The sequence below is a fragment of the Bos taurus genome, chromosome 2 (assembly GCF_002263795.3).
Source record: "Bos taurus isolate L1 Dominette 01449 registration number 42190680 breed Hereford chromosome 2, ARS-UCD2.0, whole genome shotgun sequence".
Lineage (NCBI taxonomy): Eukaryota > Metazoa > Chordata > Mammalia > Artiodactyla > Bovidae > Bos > Bos taurus.
In genome coordinates, this window is record NC_037329.1 from 31,306,228 (window position 1) to 31,332,840 (window position 26,613).

Consider the following 26,613-nt stretch of genomic DNA (forward strand, 5'->3'; position numbering starts at 1 on the left):
TAACTTTATTTCATATGGTCTTTTCAAAAAGCATTTAGTTTTTAAGGACTTCAATAAAAGGGATGAGTACAAATATCCATAATATTTATATTAATCTTCTCTTCAAATAACTTAGGAGAAGGCAATGGCAACCCACTCCAGTACTCTTGCCTGGGAAATCCCATGGATGGAGGAGCCTGGTAGGCTGCACTCCATGGGGTCACAAAGAGTTGGAGACGACTGAGCAACTTCACCTTCACTTTTCACTTTCATGCATTGGAGAAGGAAATGGCAACCCACTCCAGTGTTCTTGCCTGGAGAATCCCAGGGACGGGGGAGCCTGGTGGGCTGCCGTCTATGGGGTCGCACAGAGTCGGACATGACTGAAGCGACTTAGCAGCAGCAGCAGCAAATAACTTAGTCCCAGGTCGTAGTTGTATTAATCACTTTGGGCTACTAGAACAAAATACTATAGACTGGGTAACTGGAATAGCAGATATTTATTTCCCCCTATTTCTGGAAACTGGCAGCTTGTTGGGTTCTTCCTGACTTGCAGACGCCTGCCATCCTGCTGTGTTCCCAGTGGCAGACCATGAGAGAGATAGCAAGCTCTCTGGTGTCTCCTTTTATAAAGACACTAATTCTAAACCTAATTATCTCCCTAAGCCCCTCATCTTCAGACACCATCGCACTGGAGGTTAGGGCTTCAGCATACGATTTTGTGGGGGACACAATTCAGTCCATAGCAATAGTGTTTTTGAAATGTAGCTGGTTCACTTCAATGTGGCCATATATTCTTTCATCTAGTAAGCACTTGTTGAGTGCCTATTGCTTCTGTTTTGCTGGGCTGTGCCTACTGCATGTTGTTCATGATCAACTATGGAGAAGGGATTTATTTTAAAAAGAAGAAATGACAGTGCAGTATTAGGAGTGAAAAATGGAAGCATAAATGAGGGGCAGTGGCAGTGCTGCAGAGTCCTTAATAGTCCAAATTAAGGAAGGCTTCCTAGAGAAAGAAAAATATGATACGGGAGTTTTGAAAGAGGAATCTGAATTTTCCAGATAGATAAGAGTATAAAAGGAATTACAGGCCTTGGAAATGTAAGCATAAAAGCACAGAAGCACATATTAAATTCTACTAGATATACTTAGCATCTATCATTTGTGGTTGCTGCTGTTTAGTCACTAAGTTGTGTCCAAGTCTTTTGCAACCCCATGCATTGTAGCCTGCCAAGCCCTCTGTCCGTGGGATTTCCCAGGCAAGGATATTGGAGTGGGCTGTCATTTCCTCCTCCAGGGGATCTTCCCAGCCCAGGGATCAAACCCACATCTTAACGCTTTGCAGGCAGTTTCCTGCATTGCAGGCGGACTTGTTACCAACTGGGGTAACAGTTGGGCCCACGGGGGAAACCCGTAACAGTTTTTATATTGGTACTATACAGGGCTCTGGTTTTCAAAGGCGGAGTTCAGAGCCATAAAAGGCTAATAGCAATATCGAACAGAATACAATAATAATTTTTGGTTAAAATGTTAAATGTATAAGACAGCTATTTTAATTGAAGCTTTTATCATGAAAAGGAATTCTAGAGAATAAATCAAGTTATAATAAAAGGTGTTCTAGATTTGATATAGGGTACTACAGGGCAATAGTAAAGGGGAAAAAAACAAGTAGCTGAAAGGTGGAAGTAAATAAATGTCATTAGTTGAGCCCCAGCAGAACATTTTAAAACAATGATGTTCAACTCTGCTTCATATTAGAATTACTTGAGTAGCTTTAAAAAATGCTGATGCCAGACCCCCACTTGCAGAGATCCTGAAGAAATTGATGTAGGGGCCACGCAATTGGGTTTATTCCTTAATGATTGTGAGTCTGTGAATGAAGATCTAGAGCTTCTTAAGTTGAAGAGATGAAAATCACAACTACACATTTTAACTGACACTATTTTCTAAAAATAGACCAGAGATTTTATGTTATTTATTTTAGTGATTGTTGTGTCATTATTTTTCATGATTCATCCTTCACTTTTTTTTTTTCATTTTCTTATACATACACAATGTGTGAGATACTGTTGTGAACACAAATAGAAAATCTCTCTGCTCTGAGGGACTCACAGTTCAGTGGGAGAAATATGATGATGAAATAACTGTCATATGTGCATTGTATCTTGATAGAAAGGAAAGAGGAAGGAGAAGCCACTTCCTGGTGGCACTAAATGAATCGATTTTTTTACAGCCAAAGAGCTATTTATTTCTATGGTAAACAATATGTGACCTGTATATTTTAACCTTCCTCTAATGCTAATATCATATTTTATCTGAGTCTTTGATATTTTCCTAATAACAGGGATTATTTACTTAACTATTCCAATATTTAGATGTTAAAGAAGTGTGTTTTTAATACTGTGCTGCCTTTTATTTCTGTTTAAATACTACTGCAAACAACTTCTGTTTGTCCAGATTTACAGTCAGGCTAATCAAACCCTGTGTTCAGGGGCTGGCATAGTAGCTAGTCAGGCAGGCTTCTTTCTGAAAATGTAACAGCCTAGAATGCCTTAAATCCATAAAACATGAGAAATTCAATACTCTATGTGTGTTTTTCCTCATTTTTGTTCAGATGAATGATCAGAAATGCTGTACTTTTTCATAGGGCTTTTAAAGTGGTATTTGAAAAAGATCTTTAAACCTGCTATCAGAAAAAGAGGAAGGTCTGCAGTGGCTAGTGCTATTGACCTTGTTACTATGGAAACACCTTTTTAGTGGTCGTGTTTTAAAAATAAAACACACAATTCAATTTCCTTTCTCATAACTCATAGGGCCATAAATTCTGCTTTTTGATATGATTTCAAATATCTCACAGTCCAACAGCTTTCGGTTCTTTCTGGAAATAATGTTCAGTTTTATTGTATTTTCTAACCTTTTGCTTTCTAAAAACTGAGGTGCCAAGGCAATTTAATTGCTTTCCAGAAAGTGTGCTAGTATCAAAATGCAATAACACAGTTTTCCCATTTTTTTTTTCCAAACTACAATCAGAAGCATTATCACTGTGAAAACCTTCATTCTGTGCCTCGCTAATATTCAATTCTTTACATTCAGGATGGAAGTAATAGTATGCAGACCAAATTTATATCTATTTTCTCCTCATAAAACATCTCTTTTACAATAGTTTAATCAATAGTGCAGTGTTCCAAACATAATTTCCTAAAAATGTATCTACACTTTTAATAGGTATTTATGTATATAAAATATGTCTTTTCCGAGGATCTCAATATACTTTAGTTTTGTGAACCCCTTATTCATTCTAACCCTGAAATTCCACAATTAAAGCTGCAAAGAAACAGGAATTACAGGGGGGATTAAAGAAGGATCAGAAAAAAATCGTAAAGACAGAAGAGTAGTGCATATTTGAAAAGGAAATTATTTGTTCTGGCAAATACCACTGATATTTTTTTGATGATGCATAAATTATTGCCTTTTTTATTGCAAATGAAAAACCATAGAACTGGCTGAAGCAAAAGAGAATTTATCCCCTCACACAGCTATAAAGTTCAACGCTGTTTCTATTGTTATATTTTCGTTGTGTTTAGGAGCTCAATCAGTAGAATCATAGTTTTTCTTTTTTCATCTTTAGGCTTTGTTTCCGACTTTGGCTCTAGTTTCTGAAGAATTTCCCCTCCTTGTGACAAGACAGCAATGGCAGTCTTAGCCTACAACTATTCAAGTCCTATCCCATAAAAAGAAAAGGAGCTTTCTCTTTTTTTTTTTTAACCTCAAACCTCACTTCAAGTATTAGTGTGAATTGGTTCTAATAAGAACCCATGATGATCATGCCCTGTATTGAGTTGCTTATGTTTATGTTACGTACCTACCCTTGAAACTAAGGATAGGATCAGCTCAACTAAAGCACGTAGGCTATGGGTCGAGGAAAAGGTACCCCAAAGGAAATAAAGGCAGTGATGCCAGGAAAAGACTAGTCTGGGGACTTCTCTGGTGGTCCAGTGGTTAAAAATCTGTGGGTTGGATCCCTGGCTGGGGAATTAAGATCCCACATGCTGCAGAGCAGCTAGGCTCAAGCACCATAACTAGAGAGTCCATGCCACAGTGAAAGATCCCACATGCCACAATGAGACTCAAGGCAGCCAGATAAATACATAAATCATTTTCTTAAGAAAGAGTAGCCTTTGCGTAGTGCAAACTATAGATGTTCACTTTAAGTGGTAGGAGTTTCAATCAAATGATATAAGTGGAAGCTAACTTGGAGAAAATTAAGATATAAGTTAATTTGTCAAAAAACAAAACCTTTTGTCTTTTAAAAACATCAATGTATGAAAATCTGCTGACAAACCAGCGGCTTAAGTTATTAAGATGTCTAAAAAATATCTTTTTACCATAGGAGATATTGAACATGTTATAGATCAAGCCAAAAGATGGAGCCAGAGATCCCCAGGAGATCTTGAAAAATTGGAACTCATAATATAAAGTGATCCTTGGAGAAGATGGAAGTGATGGGATAATAAAAATGATCTTGGGACAATAAAAATTTCATATGAAAACACTTTCTGGCCAAGAAAATTTTCCTAAGGCTACTTGCGTAGTAGTCAAATGTGCTCACCCATTTGTTAAAATACCATTTGACTCCAAGTTCTGGAGCACTAGTGTTAAGTGTTCTCAGACCAAATGCCAACGTGAAGCAACAAACAGAACCATCATTTGACTTGAGTTTGCATGAAAATAGAAAAAAGACAGCTGCAAGGCTATATATTCTCAGAGAAGATGAGGCTAGTCCCTGTCACAGTGGAGCTGGAGGAGCAGTCTAGGCTGGTCAATATTATGAACTCATTCTATCCACTATCAATTGTTTTGTATAAATGGCTGACTTAGTGAAGCTTGCCCCCTGTGTTATTTCCAGTTAGGACCCAGACTGGTCTCTGGTATAGATCAACAACCAGAGAGCAAAAAAAGAATAGCCTGTTCTTTCACTTAAAACATTTATTAAATATCGTAACTGATACCAGTCACTCTTCTAGGTATTGAGGCTACAAAGATGAGAAAGCACTGTCCCTGACCCCAGATATTTATAGTTTGTGGATGGGGAGAACAGACATTTAATCTTAATATAATATTTAATAGAATTATTACACAGTGCAATGGAAACAGGAAGAAGTGCCCTTAGCCCAACCTGAGCAGGCAGGAAATATGTCAAGATAAGGCAATATGTGATCATCTGCCTTTAAAACAATTATTTGGGTCAAAAAAGGAGAGAGGGGGAGGGTAGGAAGCTAATGCTGGCAGAAGTGAGTGCAGCCCAGAGGTGTATATAGTCACCTAAATTTTTTTTTAATTTATTTATTTTTAATCGGAGCATAATTGCTTTAAAGTGTTGTGTTGGTTTGTGCCATACAGCAACATGAATCATCCATAGGTACACATATGGTCACTCCCTCAGGAACCCCCCCCACTCCCACTCCTCTAGGTTTGTGACCTAAAGTTCTAACATTAGGAGATACATTGGAAGGACACTGCCATTGGTTAGGGAAGCAATCAAATGAAATAAAGTTGCCCCTCTTGAGAGTTTTCTCAAAAACTCTATCTTTATTTTATGTTTTTCCTGTATTTTATCATAGGTTTAACAATGGTCATGTCTCCATATCATCTCTTTTGAAAAACTACCAAGTATGGTACTTTCTCAATCTACTGACCTCTGTTCTCCCATCCCCAGCCACTGTACAGCTTCTGTATTTGGTGATTCTGAAAGTCTGGCTAGAGTGTACAAAGAAATGATCATAGCGACCAACATGGAAGGAAAGCTTTACATGTAGTGCTGAGAAGGTAGGATTTGTTCTTTAATGATGGGTCAGTTAAAGTTCTTCAGCAGGGCAGTAACCAGAGCAAGACTCCATGCTGAACTTCTCTGGCAGCAGAAGTGAGGATAGATGCGGGTATAAAGACCTGAGAGGAGGCTATCTATAGCAAAGGCATTCAGGCAAAAGGCATCTGGAACAGGATAAGAGACAAGGCTGATAGAAAGAGGAGGAAAAAGAGGAGGGTATTGCCAAGGTTTTCAATTTGGACAACCGGAATGGCAGATGGTCCAGAACTCACTAGCAAAAGAAGAAAATGGAAGAGTCTGTTCAGTCAGTAACCACTTACTAAATGCTTACTGGGTCAGTCACTTTTCTAGGTGCTGGGGATGTGAAGATCAGTATTGCCCAGTCCCTTTCTGCAAGCCTCTTATAACTTTGGTGGTGCGGTGGGGTGGATAAACATGTAAAAGATAACCTCAATAGACTGACAGAATTAAGAGCAGGTGCCGATGGGAACATGGAAGAAAAACCCCAGCTTCTTTTAAGTTGTTAACCAGGATAAAAAAGGAAACAAGTCTGGAAAAACACAGAAGTTTTTTGTTTGTTTTTTAATATCAATTTTGAGTAACCGTTGAGGTGGAGAGGAAGGAAGAAGAAGTTTTGGAAATGCAAGTCTGGAGTTTAGGGAGATTGTATAGAGACAAGATTGTATAGAGACAGCACATAACAATAAGGTGAAGAGAGGTATGACCCATGTAGAACCCCAGGTAGAACCCCAGAGGGAAACACAGTTGACCCTTGAACAACATAGGTTTGAATTGCTTGAGTCCATTTATATACAAAGTTCTCTCAGTAGGAAATACTACCACAGGATCACAATTGGTTGAATCCAAGAATACAGAACTCAGATAGGGAGGATCAACTACCTATAAGTTATACCTGGATTTTTCACTGTTCAGAGGGTCAGTGCCCCCAAGCTTTGCGTTGTTCAAAGGTCAGGTGTCATACTCTGGAGCTCACACATCTGAAATTACATTTATTTTAATGGAAATCTTGAGCACTTGCATTTAAAAACAAAAGAATAAGTTTTGAGGTTTCAGGTGATACCCAGGAAGAATGTTCCTGAATAGCGTATGTGTTCACGCAGACTGCAGTTGTGTGTAGGACTGACTCAGAAGAAAAGTAAGCTTGGAAGCGAGGAAATGGCAAAGTGCTGTCAGCTGATGCAGAGCTGGGGAAGTGGGCAGAACTGTTTATGTCACTAATAGCTCGTGGTGTGACAGGAAACATGGAGCCTCTGTTTGTGTGCCAGCCAGAGCACTTAACTCCCGGATGTGCCTGGTTGAAGAGGTTAATATGTAAGGCTCTCTTAAAAACGCAGGCTCTGCTGAGATTGTATGATTTGGAAGGTGCCTGCGTTTAGCTGAAAAGGGTTTTTGCAGGTACAACATGTGATGTCCCACCCTCCTGACTGGAGGTCTGATGTTCTGGTGATCTGAAGCAGTCCCTCTGCAGCTTGTTTTCTCCAGCCTTTGAAGACTAGAGATGCATTTGGTAGGGCTTGCTCTCTACTGCTTGACCTTATTATTCCTCAGCTGCTATAAAGATAAGGACAAGTATGTCTTTTAAAATAGGGTGCAAAGCTTGAATCCAAGAATCCAAACAGATAATTTTCCAAAATGAATTTACCCCCCCACCCCCAAACCAGCCCACATGGCAAACAGAAAGAAAAGGTTTCTGAAAATTTTATAACATCTGTCTGGATTTTTCAGACTAAGAGAAACAGTCATTCTTGTAAAAGTATTTACAAACTGCTACAAGCGAGTCTCCATTTCCATTAGTATTAAAATATGTTACAACACTAGAAGCACTGCTCCTTAAACCATCTGAACCTTATAATAAGCCTTCATTATGTTGCCATCATGTATTTGAAGCTTTGTAAGATGAACTATGGACAGAGGTTCGTGACATTGTACAGGAGACAGAGATCAAGACCATCCCCATGGAAAAGAAATGCAAAAAAACAAAATGGCTGAGGAGGCCTTACAAATAGCTGTGAAAAGAAGACAAGCAAAAAGCAAAGGAGAAAAGGAAAGATTTAAGCATATGAATGCAGAGTTACAAAGAATAGCAAGGAGAGATAAGAAAGCCTTCCTCAGCGATCAATGCAAAGAAATAGATTAAAACAACAGAATAGGAAAGGCGAGAGATCTCTTCAAGAAAATTAGAGATACCAAGGGAATATTTCATGCAAAGATGGGCTCGATAAAGGACAGAAATGGTATGGACCTAACAGAAGCAGAAGATATTAAGAAGAGGTGGCAAGAATACACAGAAGAACTGTACAAAAAAAATCTTCACGCCCCAGATAATCACGATGGTGTGATCACTGACCTAGAGCCATACATCCTGGAATGTGAAGTTAAGTGGGCCTTAGAAAGCATCACTACAAACAAAGCTAGTGGAGGTGATGGAATTCCAGTTGAGCTATTTCAAATCCTGAAAGATGATGTTGTGAAAGTGCTGCACTCAATATGCCAGCAAATTTGGAAAACTCAAAGGTGGCCACAGGACTGGAAAAGGTCAGTTTTCATTCCAATCTCAAAGAAAGGCAATGCCAAAGAATGCTCAAACTACCGCACAATTGCACTCATCTCACACACTAGTAAAGTAATGCTCAAAATTCTCCAGGCCAGGCTTCAGCAATACGTGAACCATGAATTTCCAGATGTTCAAGCTGGTTTTAGAAAAGGCAGAGGAACCAGAGATCAAATTGCCAACATTTGCTGGATCATCGAAAAAGCAAGAGAGTTCCAGAAAAACATCTACTTCTGCTTTATTGACTATGCCAAAGCCTTTGACTGTGTGGATCACAGGAAACTGTGGAAAATTCTGAAAGAGATGGGAATACCAGACCACCTGACCTGCCTCTTGAGAAACCTACATGCAGGTCAGGAAGCAACAGTTAGAACTGGACATGGAACAACAGACTGGTTCCAAATAGGAAAAAGAGTACATCAAGTCTGTATACTGTCACCCTGCTTATTTAACTTCTATGCAGAGTACATCATGAGAAATGCTGGGCTGGAAGAAGCACAAGCTGGAATCAAGATTGCCAGGAGAAATATCAATCACCTCAGATATGCAGATGACACCACCCTTATGGCAGAAAGTGAAGAGGAACTAAAAAGCCTTCTGTTGAAAGTGAAAGAGGAGAGTGAAAAAGTTGGCTTAAAGCTCAACATTCAGAAAACAAAGATCATGGCATCTGGTCCCATCACTTCATGGGAAATAGATGGGGAAACAGTGGAAACAGTGCCTGACTTTACTTTGGGGGGCTCCAAAATCATTGAGCCATGAAATTAAAAAACGCTTACTCCTTGGAAGGAAAGTTATGACCAACCTAGATAGCATATTCAAAAGCAGAGACATTACTTTGCCAACAAAGGTCCATCTAGTCAAGGCTATGGTTTTTCCAGTGGTCATGTATGGATGTGAGAGTTGGACTGTGAAGAAAGCTGAGTGCTGAAGAATTGATACTTTTGAGCTGTGGTGTTGGAGAAGACTCTTGAGTCCCTTGGACTGCAAGGAGATCCAACCAGTCCATTCTATAGGAGATCAGTCCTGCGTGTTCATTGGAAGGAATGATGCTAAAGCTGAAACTCCAGTACTTTGGCCACCTCATGTGAAGAGTTGACTCATTGGAAAAGACCCTGATGCTGGGAGGGATTGGGGGCAGGAGGAGAAGGGGATGACAGAGGATGAGATGGCTGGATGGCATCACAGACTTGATGGACATGATTTTGGGTGAATTCCAGGAGTTAGTGATGGACAGGGAGGCCTGGTGTGCTGTTGTTCATGGGGTCGCAAAGAGTCGGACACAGCTGAGCAACTGAACTGAACTGATTTCTTGTATTTTTTTTTCCAGAATCAAGACTTGCTTTTGGTTCTGTTTTGAATCATGTTTCATTGGGTGTTCAGTTTAGCTTTAAAAATTTTTTTTATTTTTTTTTAAGCAGTTTTAGCTTACAACAAAGTTAAGAGGAAGGTACAGAGATTTCTCACAAACCCTCTACTCTCACACATGCATAGCTTCGCCCATTATCAACATCCTCTAATAGGATGGTACATGGGTTACAACTGATGAATCTAGGTTAGTACATCATCATTACCCCAAATCTGTAGTTTACATTAGAGTTCACTCTTGGTATTGCACATTCTGTAGGTCTGGACTAATGTATGATGACATGCAGTCATCATTATATAAACAGGCAGTGTATTTCACTTCCCCCAAATTCCTGTGTGTTTCCTCTATTCACCCCTTTCCTCCACCCCTAACCACTGGAAACTGCTGATCTTTTTACTGTCTCTATTGTTTTGCCTTTTCCAGTTGACTTTTCAACTACAGTTGAAGTCATAGACTAAGTAGCCTTTTCAAAGTGGCTTCTTGTTCAAGTAATATGTATGCAAGGTTTGTTCATGTTTATTCGTGGCTTGATAGCACATCTCTTTCTCATACTGAGTAATATTCTATCATCTGGATATACCAGAGTTTGTCCATCAACCTACTGAAGGACTATCTTGGTTGTTTCCATGTTTGGCAATTAGGAATAAAGCTGTATTGTACTGGTGTGGCAGGTTTGTGTGTGGAATATGTTTTCAAATTCTTTGGGTAAATACTAAGCGATGTGATTGCTGGATCCTATGATAAGAATGTGTTTAGTTTTGTCAGACACCATCAAACTGTCTCCCAAAGTAGCTGTACCAGTTTGCACTTCCACTGACAATGAATGAGAGTTCCTATTGCTCCACATTCTCACCAACATTTGGAGTTGTCCGTGTTCTAGATTCTGGCCAGAATAATAGATGTACTATTTTTTTTTTTTTTTTCTTCTTGTAAGAGGTACGGTGGTATCTCAGTGTTGTTTTAATTGGCATTTCCCTGGTGACATATGATTTGGAGCATCTTTGCATACATCTGTTTGCTCTCAAGATATCTTCTTCAATGAGGTGTCTGTTAGAGGATCAAGGGATCTTTGGCCATTTTTAAATTGGGTTGTTTGTGTTCTTATTGTTGAGTTTTATGTGTTCTTTGTATATTTTGGAGGTAATGAGTCTTTTGTGAGATGTCTTTTAAAGATATTTTTTCCTCGTTTAGCTTTTGATTTTGCTTAATTTTGTTATTCCTTTTCAAATGCTCAAACGTATAAGATCGTCTGCCAGTCTTGTTATTTTCACTAGAGACCCCCTTTCAGAACCTCTGTCCTCTTTCTTTACTAGATAGAGTAAGTTCTCAGTTTGCTGTCCCACTGTCTTTCTAGGGCTTCCTGTCACCTCTATTTTGTGTTAGACAGCCTACATTCAGTTTCTCAAATCTTTCTTTTTTCTTTGTTTTGTCCTTTTGCTAGAACATCCTGAGTCGCTTCCTGGTGTGTCTGAGTCCTGCACACACAGGGCTTTAGCAAAGAGAATCAGCTGTCTCACATCATTAGCTCCCTCTATGTTGCTGTACCTTCTTCCATTCTCAGCAGTTTTAAGTGACGTTGTAAGCATCCACTTCCCTTTTTTCAAAATACCTTCTCTTAGTGATGTCTCTTCTTCTACCACCCCCTCCCCTGGGGATTTGTCTTCCATTTAAATCCCTTTAGTATCATTCTTGTGAGGCTGAGACAAGAAGTTAGGTTCATGTGTCCCATCCACTGAGTTTAATTGGATGTCCAAGTTTAACACTTGATTATTAATTTGCCTGCAGATTTAAGTACAAATCCAAGCATTTTATTTAAAATACCTTTTCCTCTTTAGGAAAGCTATTCCATTGTTTGTGAGGCTTGCACTGTGCCATGAAAAACAGCAGAGAGGTTGGGGGGAAAAAAGAAAAACTACCTGTATTAGCACTTAATTGAAAGTTTTGGGAAGAGATTTCTGTGTAAAAAAAGGACTAAAATAAGATTTTATATTACTTTGCTAAATATTTCTTTAGCCCCCCCCAACCCCCCACAAAACTGGGAATCAATTACCTCTGCCTGTTATTTGTGCATTCAGTGAAGTTACTGCATCTTCAATTTGGTAAAGATTAATTTTCCATTGCTTCCAAAGACTGTTCAACACACACACACATACACACACCTGAAGATTTTGTAATATGTGCAAGGCCATATCACCTTATTGAAATAAAACATGAAAGTGAAAGTGAAGTCCTTCAGTCATGTCCGACTCTTTGCGACCCCATGGACTGTAGCCTACCAGGCTCTGCGGTCCATGGGATTTTCCAGGCAAGAATACTGGAGTGGGCTGCCATTTCCTTCTCCAGGGGATCTACCCAATCCAGGGATCGAACCCAGGTCTCCTGCATTGCAGACAGATGCTTTACCGTCTGAGCCACTAGGGAAGCCCATAGGACCTCCAAATAATTCCTGAAAGTGAAACTTTCAGTTTCCTAATGTAGCAAAATAAGATAGCTTCTATCTCTCTATGAAAAGGTAGTGTTAAGAGTTCAAGAAATGAACTTAAATGTCCCTGTACTTATTTATATGTTTAACGATGCTGATGATGAAATCCATAAATATTCTTTCATAGTGTTTCCCCATGGTGAAATACAAAAGAAAAACATTTTACTTTGGGGACATGGACAGAATAAAATGCTTTCTATAATCAGAAAATTATATAACAAAAAAATAAGAATAACCCTCAATTTATGTGTGCATATATATATATATATATATATAGAGATAGAATCTTAAAAATTTTAAAGTTAATGTTATACTTTTTTTCCTCTCAAGTGATTAGTCTAAGATGTTATCCAAGTGGTGATTAAATAGTCAGGCAATTTGCCTCTCTGTCCATTTTAGATGTAAAATATCTTAAGGTTCAATGAGTGCCCTCTTTTATTCAAATGTTTAATTATCTTCCACTGGTGGTAGTCTGCATACCACTGTAGCAAAATTTATATCACTACAGAGCAGCTCCTCAACTTAGCTTGGGAAACTGACACTGGAGCTAAGGTATAAACCCTGGCATGAGGTGAGCAACTCTGAGTACCCTGAACTTGAGTGGCTTTCTGCAGCTGGAAGTTGCACTAATTTGGCAGACCGGGTTGTGCAGAAAATTGTTTGGGGTATGGTGGGTGGGAGAGAATACCGAATATTTACTGTGAATATCCAAAGCATAAATGAACCTTTCATCTTTTTCATCATTATCAAAACCAGTTACAGATATATTATCTGTTATCAAGATTAATCATTCAGTTATTTAAAATAAGAATCACTTACCTTTCTCACAGGCCCTTCATTTTCTGCAAGAGTATGAATACCATGGCAAACATTACATTTCATGTACTTGCAGGTCCTTACACCCAGACTAAGACATGTATTATTACTTTAGTGGCAAGAACATGAACAAAGGGAAAAAGAGCGGAAAGAGCCCCATCTAACAGTGGTTGTCCACTATATACCACACTTCTATTCATTTTCTCATAGCCCTTTTAAAAAACACTTACTTAGTGTGCTGCATGAGGTCTTAGTTGTGGTGCATGGGCTTAGTTGCCCTGTGGCATGAAATCTTAGGTCCCCAACCAGGGATTAAACCCAAGTCCCCTGCATTGGAAGATGGATTCTTAACCACTGGACCACTAGAGAAGTCAGATATGTAAAGTAGAATTAATACTGTCTCTGTTCTACAGCAGAGAAAACTGAGACCAGTGTCATTAAGTAATCTGCTGAGAGTCAGCCTGCTAGTATATCATAAAGGTAAAATTTAAATCCAAGTCTGTCTGACCCCAAAGTTCATTATTTTTTTTTTCCATTTCAGCTTGCTGTAATTATGTTTTTTCTTAGTCAAGACAAAGTTCTTTCACAATGGGAATTAAGTTCACTATTGTTCTACTTGTCCCTTATTGGTAATATTAACCACAGTTTTATCTATAGTCAGCAGGAATCACATTAAATGAAAGAAGCAGGCAGGAGCCAAATGGGGATTAAAAGCCGGTTGATTCATCATTAGGTAACACTGACACTTGCTGAAAAGACACTGCTGACGTCAGTGGACTAATTTCAAAGCTGTTGGCTTCCATTGCAGACTCTAGAAACACACCAATAAATGTGGTTGGTTTCAGCTCTCAAGGAAATGAACCTTTACGGCACCAACAGAAGAATCTAAACCGAAAAGAAACCAGAGAGCAGTTCTATTTGGAGGTTTCTTCAGAACAAAATTAGCCTCTCTTTGTGCAAAAGAAATACTCCTGAAGAGTTGTATGTTAATTAATGTTAATTTGATTTTGAAAAATCATTTGAAAACCATTTCTACTTCACAGGTAACTTATTGTGAGTTATTCTTTAAAATTAAAAAAAGAGAAGTGCTCATCCTATAATCTAATCACTTTGTAAAACCAGATTGTCTTCACTTGATTCATAATAATATTTCAATACGACTACTATGTACTGTGTTTTCCCTCTGTTTCTATTCATAATGACAATTTTGATTTATTTCTCAGTATTTTTTTTTGTTTTTTTGTTCTTTTTTTCAAATTTTTTAGTAGCCATGGTTCTTTATAAGTTCACAATATATTCTTGTTTATTGTTCCATTCTTCTACTTGCCTCTCAGAAAGCTCAAGTGGCTGAAACTTATGATGTAAGCTACACTACAGGAAAAATGACCCTTCTTGAAGTAATTTAACTGTTTTAGACCATTAGAAGGTAATTATGTTTTTTGCAACAGAAAATACCTATAGAACTCCATTTAGATCTCTGTTGTCCAACACAGTAGCAAACGGCCACGTGACTTTTTTTTTTATTTTACAATTTTTTATTGAAATATAATTAATTTACAGTGATGTGTTAGGTGCAGGTGTACAGCAAAGTGATTCAGTTTTACATATAAATGTCTGTGTATATATATGTGTGTGTGTGTGTATCCTCCTTAAGACTCTTTTCCATGGTAGGTTATCATAAGATACAGAGTAGACTTCTCTGTGCTAAACAGTGGGTCCTTATTGTTTACTATTTCATATATAGAAGCGTATATGTTAATCCCAATCTCCTAATTTATCTTCCTTTACATGTGACTATTTAGATAAAATTAAATAAAATTAAAAATTAATTTGCCCTAGCCATAATTTTAAATATTCAGCAGCCACATGTGTCTAGGGGTCATCATGTTGGACAGCACAGATGTAGAACATTTCCATCAGCATAGAAAGCAATTGTAAGGGAGCAAAATTTGCCACCCCAAAATACGTTTCTTTGGCCAGCGGATTATTTCAAACTGAAAACAATCAAGACCTGAAAGACTCAGGAAGCACCTTTGACCTTCTTCCTCACTGCTTAAGAGAAGTAGATAGAGGGACATTCCTGAAATAGAGCTATCGCCAGATACCAGCAAAGAGTATGCACTAGGTGTGGAGGAGAAACGGGGCAGGGCCAGAGTTCAGAGTCCACTACGTGGTGTGCCCTGTCTCCTCTAGGCCCAGCAAACATTTGTTTACCAAACATTTACTTTTCCATCTCCATGTGAATTGCCTTCCTCACTTTTGAAGTCCCAAACCACTGCCCCCAGCAGCCTCTTTTATCTTTAACTAAAGATGGTATTTAAGGTAAGGTTTTTGGCCATTTGGGCAATTTCCCCTGAGTCTCTCCTATGTATGCTACTGCTGCTGCTGCTGCGTCGCTTCAGTCGTGTCCGACTCTGTGCAACCCCATAGATGGCAGCCCACCAGGCTCCCCTGTCCCTGGGATTCTCCAGGCAAGATCACTGGAGTGGGGTGCCATTTCCTTCTCCAATGCATGAAAGTGAAACATGAAAGTGAAGTCGCTCAGTCGTGTCCGACTCTTAGCGACCCCATGGAGTGCAGCCTACCAGGCTCCTCCGTCCATGGGATTTTCCAGGCAAGAGTACTGGAGTGGGGTGCCATTGCCTTCTCTGACACATTTTATATTTACCTTCTATTAATTTAACCAGGTTTATCAATTTTTATCTTTATGGTTTTTGCTTTTATAGATTTAAAACAATTTCTGTTCCATCAATATTATGTTTTATTCTTTGAAATTAAATATTAGTTTGGAGAGAATTGACATGACATGATGTCAGTTGAGTCTTCCTTCATAAATATGGTATATCTCTCCATTTGTTTGTCTTTCAATAAAATTATATCATACTATTAATATTATGCATATTTTTTAGTTTTCTTTATCATTGCCATTTAAAAAAACATTTTACTAGTTTTTGTTTGTGTACATCAATCCTAATGATTTTTGTGTATTGAGCTTGTGTCCAGTAAAATTGCTGAATGTTTTTATTAATTCCAATTGCTTGTCAGTAGATTCCCCTAAATATTCTGTTTGCATAATTATATTATGTCCAAATAATTTATCACTTTCCAGTGATTACATATCTTATCACTATGTGTTATTTTATTACATAAGCTAGGAAATCCAGTAGTATATTCTGGAAGCAGTGATAGTGAACATCATCTAGTGCCTGCCTTTAATTGTAATATTTCTAACTTTTCACTTTTTTTTTTTAACTTTTCACTTTTAAATATGTCATTTGCTATGGGTTTTGGTATACATTCTTTATTAGGTCAAGAAAGTTCTGCTTTAATAATAGCTTGCTTAATATACTTGTCGGAATAAATACTAGATTGTGGGCTTTTCTACATGTTTTGAAATGGTCAATGATAAGCTTTTTATTCTCCATTAATCTGTTAATGTGATGAATTATACTAATAGATTTTTCTATTGCACTACTACTACTCTTGCACTTATTGGAAAAACTACTCTTAGACATGATTCTTTCTCTTATACATTGCTTGATTGCATTTGATAATATTTCGTCTTCCATTTTAAGCTTCTAAAATCAGAGCCATCTATGCTTTACATACTTATCCACACTGGGTATCAAGATATCACAAAATATATCAAGAAACTTTCTCTTTTTTTGTGTGTGTGGAACCATTTTTCTGGACTTCCTGTGGCTCAAACAGTAAAGAATCTGCCTGCAGTGCAGGAGACCAGGGTTCGATACCTCGGTTGGGAAGATCCTCTTGAGAAGGGGATGGCAATCCACTCCAGTCTTCTTGCCTGGAGAATCCTATGGACAGAGAAGCCTGGTGGGCTACAGTCCATGGGGTCACAAAGAGTCAGACATGACTGAGCAACTCACACACACATTTTTCTGGAACTCAATCCCAGGCTGATTTATAAAAGATTGGAAAACCATATTCAGTGTCTCCTTCTCTTTCTAGATTTGGGCATGTTTTTCCCTATATGTAACGTATTTTTGGTATTTTTCCTCTTATGAAATCAACATCGTTAAGATGAACACAGAGAATCCAAAATTATTGTAGTTACTATTTCTCCATCTTATCTAGGAATTTCAAGGAACCATATGGACTAGGAAAAGCATTTTAAACTTGAATGAAGAAACATAAAACTCGTGCTTTTTTATTACTCATATAAGAGTCAAAAAATAGGGTACCACCACAATCTGTACTGAAAGGAAAAATTAATGTTACTAACATGCAAAAACCCTAACAGAAGTAGATCATTTAAAATATTAGAAAGTTAAAAATCTTCAAGCTTCTACAATTATTAATGCTGCCTTTTCTAAAAAAAAAAAAAAAAATTTAAGGACTCTGGGCCAAGTTTATATTTTTCCACATTAACGTGGGAATTTGACAGGTGTGCTGCTGTGGGTGATGGTCACTGCAATAAGAGCAGTGGAGGCAGCAGGTGGCAGCAGCTCCCACTCAAAAATCTCTGAGAGTCAGCAAGCCTTGTAACAGCAGGAGGCCTCCCTTGTATGCCATTTCGTTCTTTTGAGTTTGTAACTGCTCATTTCAAATATGCAAAGCAGTGACATAATGCATGAATCGCACTAACTCTGACCAAACAAATGAGACATTTTTTTGTGTCTACGTTGAGAATGAATCACAAACTTATGAAATAGATGGTTTTACACCTGGTGCCTTTCTACTTTCAAGGACCCTTCTTTCCTCTCCTCCTCTTCCATCTTTATGCATTTTGGGGGTCTCACTCAAGGCTTTCCTTTTCAGGGAAGCTGGCCATACTTTTGGACCTTTGCTACCTTCTATTAAATGACACTGTATAATAATAACAATGTTGAGACATAAGCTGATAATACTATTAACCATTTATGGAATACTTACCATATGCTAGGTTCTCTCCCAGATTTTACATATTTTTCTCATTTAATTTATGTAATAACTCAGTGAATTAGGCATTATTAATGTTATCCGCATTTTATATATATCAAAACTGAAGCACAGGGACTTCCCTGGTGGTCCAGTGGTTAAGAATCCACCTTGCAATGCAGAAGATGTGGGTTCGATCCCTGGTTGAGGAGCTAAGATCCCACATGCTGCAGAGTGGCTGAGCCCAAGCACTACAACTACTGAGCTCAGGTACCCCAGTAAAGAGCCCCTACCGCAACGGAAGATTCCACGTGCTGCAACTAAGCGCTGACACAGGCAAATAAATAAATTAGTAACTAAATTTGAAAAAAAAAAAAACTGAACCACAGAAAGGTTAAGTACTTTGTCTAAGATCACTAATAAGTAGATAGGGCCAGAAGATCAACACAGACTGGAGCCTGTGTTCTTGACTGTTCTTCATGGAGACCAATCTGTGACTATAGACAGATTGGCAGATACTTTAATGACACCGGGAAAGAGGGTTATTCAGGCAGTTTCAAGTGCATATATTTCTAAACCCTCTTTGAGAAGTGTATACACAGGTGGCAATTGGAGGTGACTGACAGCTCAGTAAGGAAGAGATGGACAGACCAAAGAGACAAAGCTCAGCTTCTTTACTGACTGTAGAAGCTTGACCAGATGTGTCACCATCCAGAGCTTGACCTTCCTAATGCTTTAAATGGTGATAAGAACACATCAGTGTTACTGTGAGGATTGAGATAGCATAGGATAGTTCCTGGAACATCGTTAAGGACCTTTTCAATTAATATTAGTTCAGTCCACCTTTCTCGATAAAGTGTAGTGCCAGCTGTGAATTTCCTTTGGGTAGGATGAGCCTGGAAGAATGGGTTAGAAGGAAATGAAGGGCTGCATTGATTAATTGAGGAATAATTTTGCTTTATTAATGTCATCTTCCTCATTGAGTATCTCAAATATACATAACAAATATTTTATTAAATTGACAAGCAAATAAAGTGACAGTATTAAGTAATCTATTTTAAATATGTGAAACTAGATTCTTTCCAAGTATATTTGACATACATTTTCAAGGAGCAAGGTTAACAGATTACATCAATATTCCTGGGGAATTTATTTACAATTTAAAAAGATGAATGAGGACTCCTTATAAATTTCTGACTTAAAGATGTTCAGCTTATAGCATGACATCATTTCTTGTTTTCTTGTATGCTTATGCCTGTGTTTGTTTAATCATTCTTTAAATTAACCGATTCTCTTCTAGACCAAAAACAGAAGATGCTTGGATATTTGCAAAGCCCAACGCCGTTCAGGCTGTTGGTGTGATGTCATTTGGTGAGTACATGGTTTCCAAGGTCCTTTCTCAACGTGGGGTCTTCTGTACCATGAAAAAGTGCGTTGCCTCGTATTTGTGTCTGGAAAGCAGATGTCCTGTTTTAGACTTCCTATTAGCAGCGTATGATCCAGTTTGTGCCAACATAAAATTAGGCACAAACCATTCTCACTCATCACTAAAATTTGCTTCAATTTTAACAAGTCTTTTCCTCATGCAGAAAACTCATTAAAGTCTTGTTTCTTAACTTGAAAATCTAGCAAGTGTTAACAGACTTATTCCTTGCACACAAAGTATTGTGAATTGGCCAGGAGTCTAGAGTGACTCTGTTATATCCCAGATGGGAAAGGAAGCCCTGGGCTGAAAATATGGTGTTGTTTAGATTTCCTTTAAGATTGGAAAGGCCAGTAGGAAGTGGGAGAGAAAGTTGGATAGGCCTGGTTTATATCAAGAGTGACATGAAAAGATCACATAAGCCTAATACAAATGAAATTTCTCATTCCTACAGCTGTTAGAAAGATTATTTCTGGCATCTCTAGTAAATTAGTATATTTGAACTTCAATTCATTAGTATTTCAAAGTAGCATATGTCTCTGAATTTTCCAAGAGAAAAGGACAACTATGTGATTTGCTTTAATAATGCTTTTTCCCCCCCCCTTGTATTGCAGCATTTATTTGCCACCATAACTGCTTCTTAGTTTATGGTTCTTTGGAAGAACCTACAGTAGCTAAGTGGTCTCACATCATCCATGTGTCTACCTTGATTTCTGTATTTATCAGTATTCTCTTTGCTACGTGTGGATACTTGACATTTACTGGCTACACCCAAGGTAAAAAGAGAAATTCTATCTTAACATGTTTTGGTTCATATGGAGTGGTGCTATCACTTCTCATTTTAAGTATTATTATACCCAATGCCCTACTTCAAAGTAGAACACATTCTCTCCTCTACCTTCCTCCCTTTCCTAATTTTCCTAATCTTCTCCTTTTTAAACTGCTAAACTTTTTCTGTAGTCCGTTCTCCCTCCTTTGATGGTTTCACTTCAAAGCACATGAATTCTGGCTTTCCTCTCTACTAGTCCACTGCAGTTTCACCTTCAAAGACAACAGTATCCTCTCATCAAGGCTAACAGTCTTCTTGGTTCTGATTCTCATGGACCTCTCTGAATCACTCAACAGTTCTGAGGACTCCCCGTAGAGAAAAGAGCCCAGCCATATCATCATTCACTCCCTCATGTATTTTTTTTTTCCTCTGAGTGCTTCCACTTTGCTTTCAAATCCTATCTCCTCTCCTTTTCTTCTGTTCATCCAACAACCAAGGACATTTCTACTTAGTTGTTCTACTTTTGCTTTAAATGCAAAATATCATCTTTCCTACAAAACCAGCCCATTTCCTCCCCACCTCCACTCTCACCCCAGGACACTGAATTCACTTCTTTCTTCTCCATCCAACAGCTGAGTGGTCATCTCTTCTATGTCCTTGCCTCTTGCATTGCCTCATCTATGTGTGCTAGTTAGGGTAGTCTGACAGCCTGCTAAACGCCGTGATTCATGCATTCCATGGCTTCTGCAGGTCTATTATTGCATTTGACCTTCAGACAACCCTAGGAAGGTAAGTGGAATAACTAGTTTTACCCCCTGCCTAGAACACAAAGAAGCAGAGTAACTTGCCCAAGCTGGCTGGTGACAAAGTGGAAACACGGCTCCTGACTTTCAGTCCCATTTTCTCCTCATTCCGGCTTGCTGTCTACCCTGTTTTGGTCACATATGACCCACTAATAGCTGTCTCTTAACCTCTAGTTCTTCTTGGCTCACTTTTCAGATGACATTGAGGTACCCTTGGGTGAATGGTGCCTTGTTCTAAATTTAGGTTACAGGTGACTATGATTATAAGGAGAGAGTTCTCAAGAAACAAAGAAAGATGACTTAAAAAAAAACAGTGATTAATACCATAATCACAATGCTATCAAAAATATAATACCTGTGTGTGCCATTAGAGTATAATAATGAAGCGACCTTGAAAGTCTTGATAAAAATTGTTTCAAAACATTGCCATATGTCACTAAAGCTGCACAGTTTGAAAGACAAATGGCCTTTAGGCTCCAATCTCCACAGAATCTTGGCTTCAAAATGCCTTTTCTCTAAGACAGAAACCCTTTCTCTTAGTCACACCTTCCTGGTGGTTTTTATCAGTAGTAATTGTTCAGGTATAATTAAGTCTTTACATAACAAAGCTGACAGGTTGATTTTGATTTTTTTTTTTCCTTTTCTAGCTATAATTCCCTAAAACACACTTACAGTCAAGCTTGAATAAGCTGACGTTGTTTCTTTAGGCCATTTTGCCTTAGGCAAATCCAGTCTTGTTGTGCACACTGCAGGCTTCTTTTCTCTTTCATTTCACATACTCCAGCTTGTGAGGCAGTGACAACTCTCCATTGTTCTTGAATTTTCCAGTGACTTTTGAAAAGATGCAGGGCCCGTATTTTAGTGGAAGTTAGAGAACAGGGAGTTTGAGTCCTTTTTCCTAGAGTGTTAGAATCTTTTCTGTCAACCTTGAACCAACCACTACTGTGACCCTTGCTTTGTGATTTAATCTCCTTCTGCCCAAAAGGGACACTAGAAAATAATGTACGTTTACTCCAGTTAAAAGAAAGGAGGGGAAAAGAGTCACTTAAATAAGTCTTGGGAAGAAGCAAGTCATTTAGTCTTTTAATGAAAAATAAGTATACAGAGGATTATTATTAATTTTTTTTATATATAAACAGTGTGGCAGAGTGTGACTTTTATCTAATTTTCTATTCAGTTTAATTGAAAACTGTGACCAACATTTTAAAATGTAAGTATTTTATTTAGGAAATAAACAGCCCCAAATATTTGTTTCTATATTGGGAAACTTTTTGTTGACATGATCTGTGCTCTCACTAGATCCTGTATTTCTTCACATGTGTCTAAGAAAATAGTCTCTAAATAAGAATTGGTTCAAGGTATATATGGTCCATCATTTAGTTTGGAACTAATTAAATATAATACTTTGCCTGGGAACTAACCATATTTTCACCATTTTCAATCAGTGCATTTATACTTGGGTTCATCAGATACCATGAAAGATAGTGTATGTTTGGAATTCCTTGCTGTAGCCCTGAGTTTGTGATTAAACTCCATAGAGTGATATACAGGAAATTCAGCTCCTTACATGTACTAGTCCTACTGTTCCTTTCAGGATTGTCCTTGATCTAAGAATAACATTTCAAAAGGAAATTTGTTTATTTTAACAGACTTTTTTTTTTTTTTAAATAATGAAGTCACTTACTTACTAGAAACAAAGACCAGAAGCAAGTTTATAAAACCAGTGCACAAGAATTTAGGGAGTTGATTCTGGTATAAGAAGACAATGGATAAAAGTATTTTTCAGATGTTGATACAAATTTAAGGCTAATCTTCTAAAAACAAACAATGAGAGTAAGAGAAAAACCATTAGTGATAAATTTGCTTTCAAGTGGAGCATGTGCTAGTTTTAATACCCAGCAGTAATTATGTAGCTTTTGAATGCAAAATTTATATTTAGACTTAGCTGTCTGTTGTATTAATTAAATTAAATGATGTTTATGTACCTTTACTCATATAATAAATATTCAATATCTCATTTATTACATATTTATCTCAAATATCCAGTATCTATTAAGTAAATCTATTTTATATTGTTCTCTAGGAGACTTGTTTGAAAATTATTGCAGAAATGATGACTTGGTAACATTTGGAAGGTTTTGCTATGGAGTCACTGTCATTTTGACATACCCCATTGAATGCTTTGTGACTAGAGAGGTAAGCACAGTCTCTTTCGACACTTTTAACTAGGTCATTTCTCTACTACATTAATTTAGTACAATTTATAAATCATTTGATTCTGCAAATTCCCAAGTGCATGACAAGAAACATAATTCATGAAATTTTCTCTTTTACCCAGTTTAAAGATAATTCATATTCAAATGTTTACGAGTTGTTTTTTCAAAAGTTGGTTTTGAAAATCATGTTTGGTGGTTTAGTTTATATTAGCATAAGTATAAATATTTATACAACTGCATTCCAAAATGAATGTCAGCCTTTAATAGAGTCAAACCAAGATTTTCTTTTACTCATTCTTACAAACAAATTAAGCAGTAAGGTTTAAAACATGTTTTACAAAATTGTCTTTTGGCTAAAATGTTTTATAAGTCAACATGTATAAAAGGCACCATAGGACAGATATGATCAATTGTATTATCTTTTAAAAGACTAAAATATTTTGTCTTACATGAAAACTTAAAATGTATTTTAAATCATTAGTTTTAGAGATAATTTTATTTATATATTTACTAAGTTTATAAATATGTATTTTATATAAATATAAATAAACATTTATTTATGCGTATTTATAAATATGTTTATTATGAATTTTTATCTATACCTGTATATTGATATATTTCACTTATAAAGTCATCTCCAAGTTATATTATATCATCTATCTGGATTCATAGAGGAAGATTAGGTAAAAGAGAACTAATTCCTTTTGCAGAAAGTTGGATAATGTGGCTTTGTCAGGAATCCCTTATACAGTAAGCTAAGAATCCACTGTACCATTTAGCAGAAAAACATGATCCTGTTTCATAGAGGTTCTTTCAGGAATCACACTGAAAAGGCTTAGTCTTAGGATCTATTCCTAGAGACTGTTTACACAGAACACTGTCAATGGATCTAATGTGTGAAGTGAAATGCCTGCAAAGCTTCAAATACACTAACTAATGGGCAGGCTTCTAGAGGCAGACCAGTGCTTGCCTTATGCTGATTCTGGGTAAGGAACAGCACAGGGGAAAGGAATGAAGACACGGTCAGTGCTACGTATGTCCCTTACAGTTAGCATTTGTCCTCACTTACAAATATATAACCCATAGGCCAGCTCACCTCCTTGAATACAGGGAACAGTAGATTGAACTTGAATAAATTTAAATCAAAGAGCTAACTATTGTTGGATGCAGGAAATGGTTTTATTTTAGTTTCTACCCAATACTTTAGGTTCACATCTGATCTCTTGATCAGCAGTGACAGATGGCTTATTCTCATGTGGTTTCTGGTGAGCTGCTCGTGGACTTCTGAGTCACTCCACCTGCAAAGCTTGTGTCTTCAGTACTTGAGACTTGTGTTTCCTTTCTAGCTGCCATGACAGGAAGACAGAACTAAATCAAGATCTCTGCCGTGGTAGCAAATAGTAGGCAGAGGAACTTTGTATATTCCTCACCCATTCACTTCCTTTTTCTTTCTCTCCTTTCTGCACACACACACACACACACGCACATGTGCACACACACACACACACACAAATATATGATTGGCAATAATATAATCAAAGTGATTTCTACTCACAGGTAAAGTAGCTGGCCATGTCCAAGGGTGCCACAATACCAGTCTACCCCCTAATAAATATCTGCACTAGTTTGCCCCACTGAGTAAACTTCCTCATTAAGAATGCACTCGAAATGAGAAAATATTTGGAAGGACATTACCAATTACCAAAAACCAAAATGAGTAAAAATGATTAGTGAAAGTGAAAGTCACTCAGTCGTGTCCAGCTCTGTGTGACCCCATGGACTACAGAGTCCATGGAATTCTCCAGGCCAGAATACTGGAGTGGGTAGCCTTTCCCTTCTTCAGGAGATCTTCTCAACCCAGAGATTGAACCCAGGTCTCCCACACTGCAGGCAGATTCTTTACCAGCTGAGCCACAAGGGAAGTCCAAGAATACTGAAGTAGGTAGCCTATCCCTTCTCCAACGGATCGTCCTGACCTAGGAATGAAACCAGGGTCTCCTGCATTGCGGGCAGATTCTTTACCAACTGAGCTATCAGGGAAGCCCAGTGATTAATATCCCCATTTAATTATTAGCAGAGTTATGACAGTATCCACTCAATGGGGCACTGTTACTTAACTAGAAATGTTACTTACAATAGCTTGGGGAATTGACTTCCTTAAGGTCCCCAGCATCTGATCCTGTCCTACCATTTCCAGCTCTTTTCTCATGGTTCTTTTGCACAGTTAACACCCTATTTACTGTCTCCTCCTTGTCCCCCATATGTATCTTTCCTGTTCTCTTTGCTCTTTTTGACACTGTCTTGGTCTATAATTCCGCTATAAATCCCATCTGTGTTTCAAGCTCTTCCTCAAGCCAAAGTAAGACAAGGACATTTCAGGAATACAATAAAGCCAGTTAATCTCATGGACACAGAACTAGATAGCTAAGTTCAGTTCAGTTATTCGCTCATTCGTGTCCAACTCTTTGCGACCCCATGAACCGCAGCACGTCAGGCCTCCCTGTCCATCACCAACTCCTGCAGTTTACCCAAACTCATGTCCATTGAGTCGGTGATGCCATCCAACCACCTCATCCTCTGTCATCCCCTTCTCCTCCTGCCTTCAATCTTTCCCAACATCAGGATCTTTTCAAATGAGTCAGCTCTTTGCATCAGGAGGCCAAAATATTGGAGTTTCAGCTTCAACATCAGTCCTTCCAATGAACACCCAGGACTGATCTCCTTTAGGATGGACTGGTTGGATCTCCTTGCAGTCCAAGGGACTCAAGAGTCTTCTCCACCACAGTTCAAAAGCATCAATTCTTCTGCGCACAGCTTTCCTTATAGTCCAACTCTCACATCCATATATGACTACAGGTAAAACCATAGCTTTGACTAGACAGACCTTTGTTGACAAAGTAATGTCTCTGCTTTTTAATATGCTGTCTAAGTTGGTCATAACTTTCTTTCCAAGGAGTAAGCGTCTTTTAATTCATGGCTGCAGTCACCATCTGCAGTGATTTTGGAGCCCCCAAAAATAAAGTCAGCCACTGTTTCCACTGTTTCCCCATCTATTTCCCAAGAAGTGATGGGCCCAGATGCCATGATCTTAGTTTTCTAAATGTTAAGCCAACATTTTCACTCTCCTTTTTCACTTTCATCAAGAGGCTCTTTAGTTTCTCTTCACTTTCTGCCATAAGGGTGGTGTCATCTGCATATCTGAGGTTATTGGTATTTCTCCCGGCAATCTTGTGTGAACCTTGTGCTTCATCCAGCCCAGTGTTTCTCATGATGTACTCTGCATAGAAGTTAAATAAGCAGGGTGACAGTATACAGACTTGATGTACTCCTTTTCCTATTTGGAACCAGTCTGTTGTTCCATGTCCAGTTCTAACTGTTGCTTCCTGACCTGCATGTAGGTTTCTCAAGAGGCAGGTCAGGTGGTCTGGTATTCCCATCTCTTTCAGAATTTTCCACAGTTTATTGTGATCCACAGA

General features: G+C 38.0%; 1 protein-coding gene across 4 annotated transcripts in view; it reads left to right on the forward strand.

The window, feature by feature from the left end:
• Positions 1–26,613, forward strand: part of SLC38A11 (solute carrier family 38 member 11) — a 60,131-nt gene that overhangs the window by 16,149 nt on the left and 17,369 nt on the right. For 3 of the 4 annotated variants that reach the window (XM_010801973.4, XM_010801976.4, NM_001031760.1), the window contains 3 exon segments: positions 19,227–19,297; positions 19,964–20,125; positions 23,005–23,117. In XM_010801973.4, the coding sequence (XP_010800275.1) occupies positions 19,227–19,297; positions 19,964–20,125; positions 23,005–23,117 (346 nt within the window). 4 annotated transcript variants of the gene reach the window in all.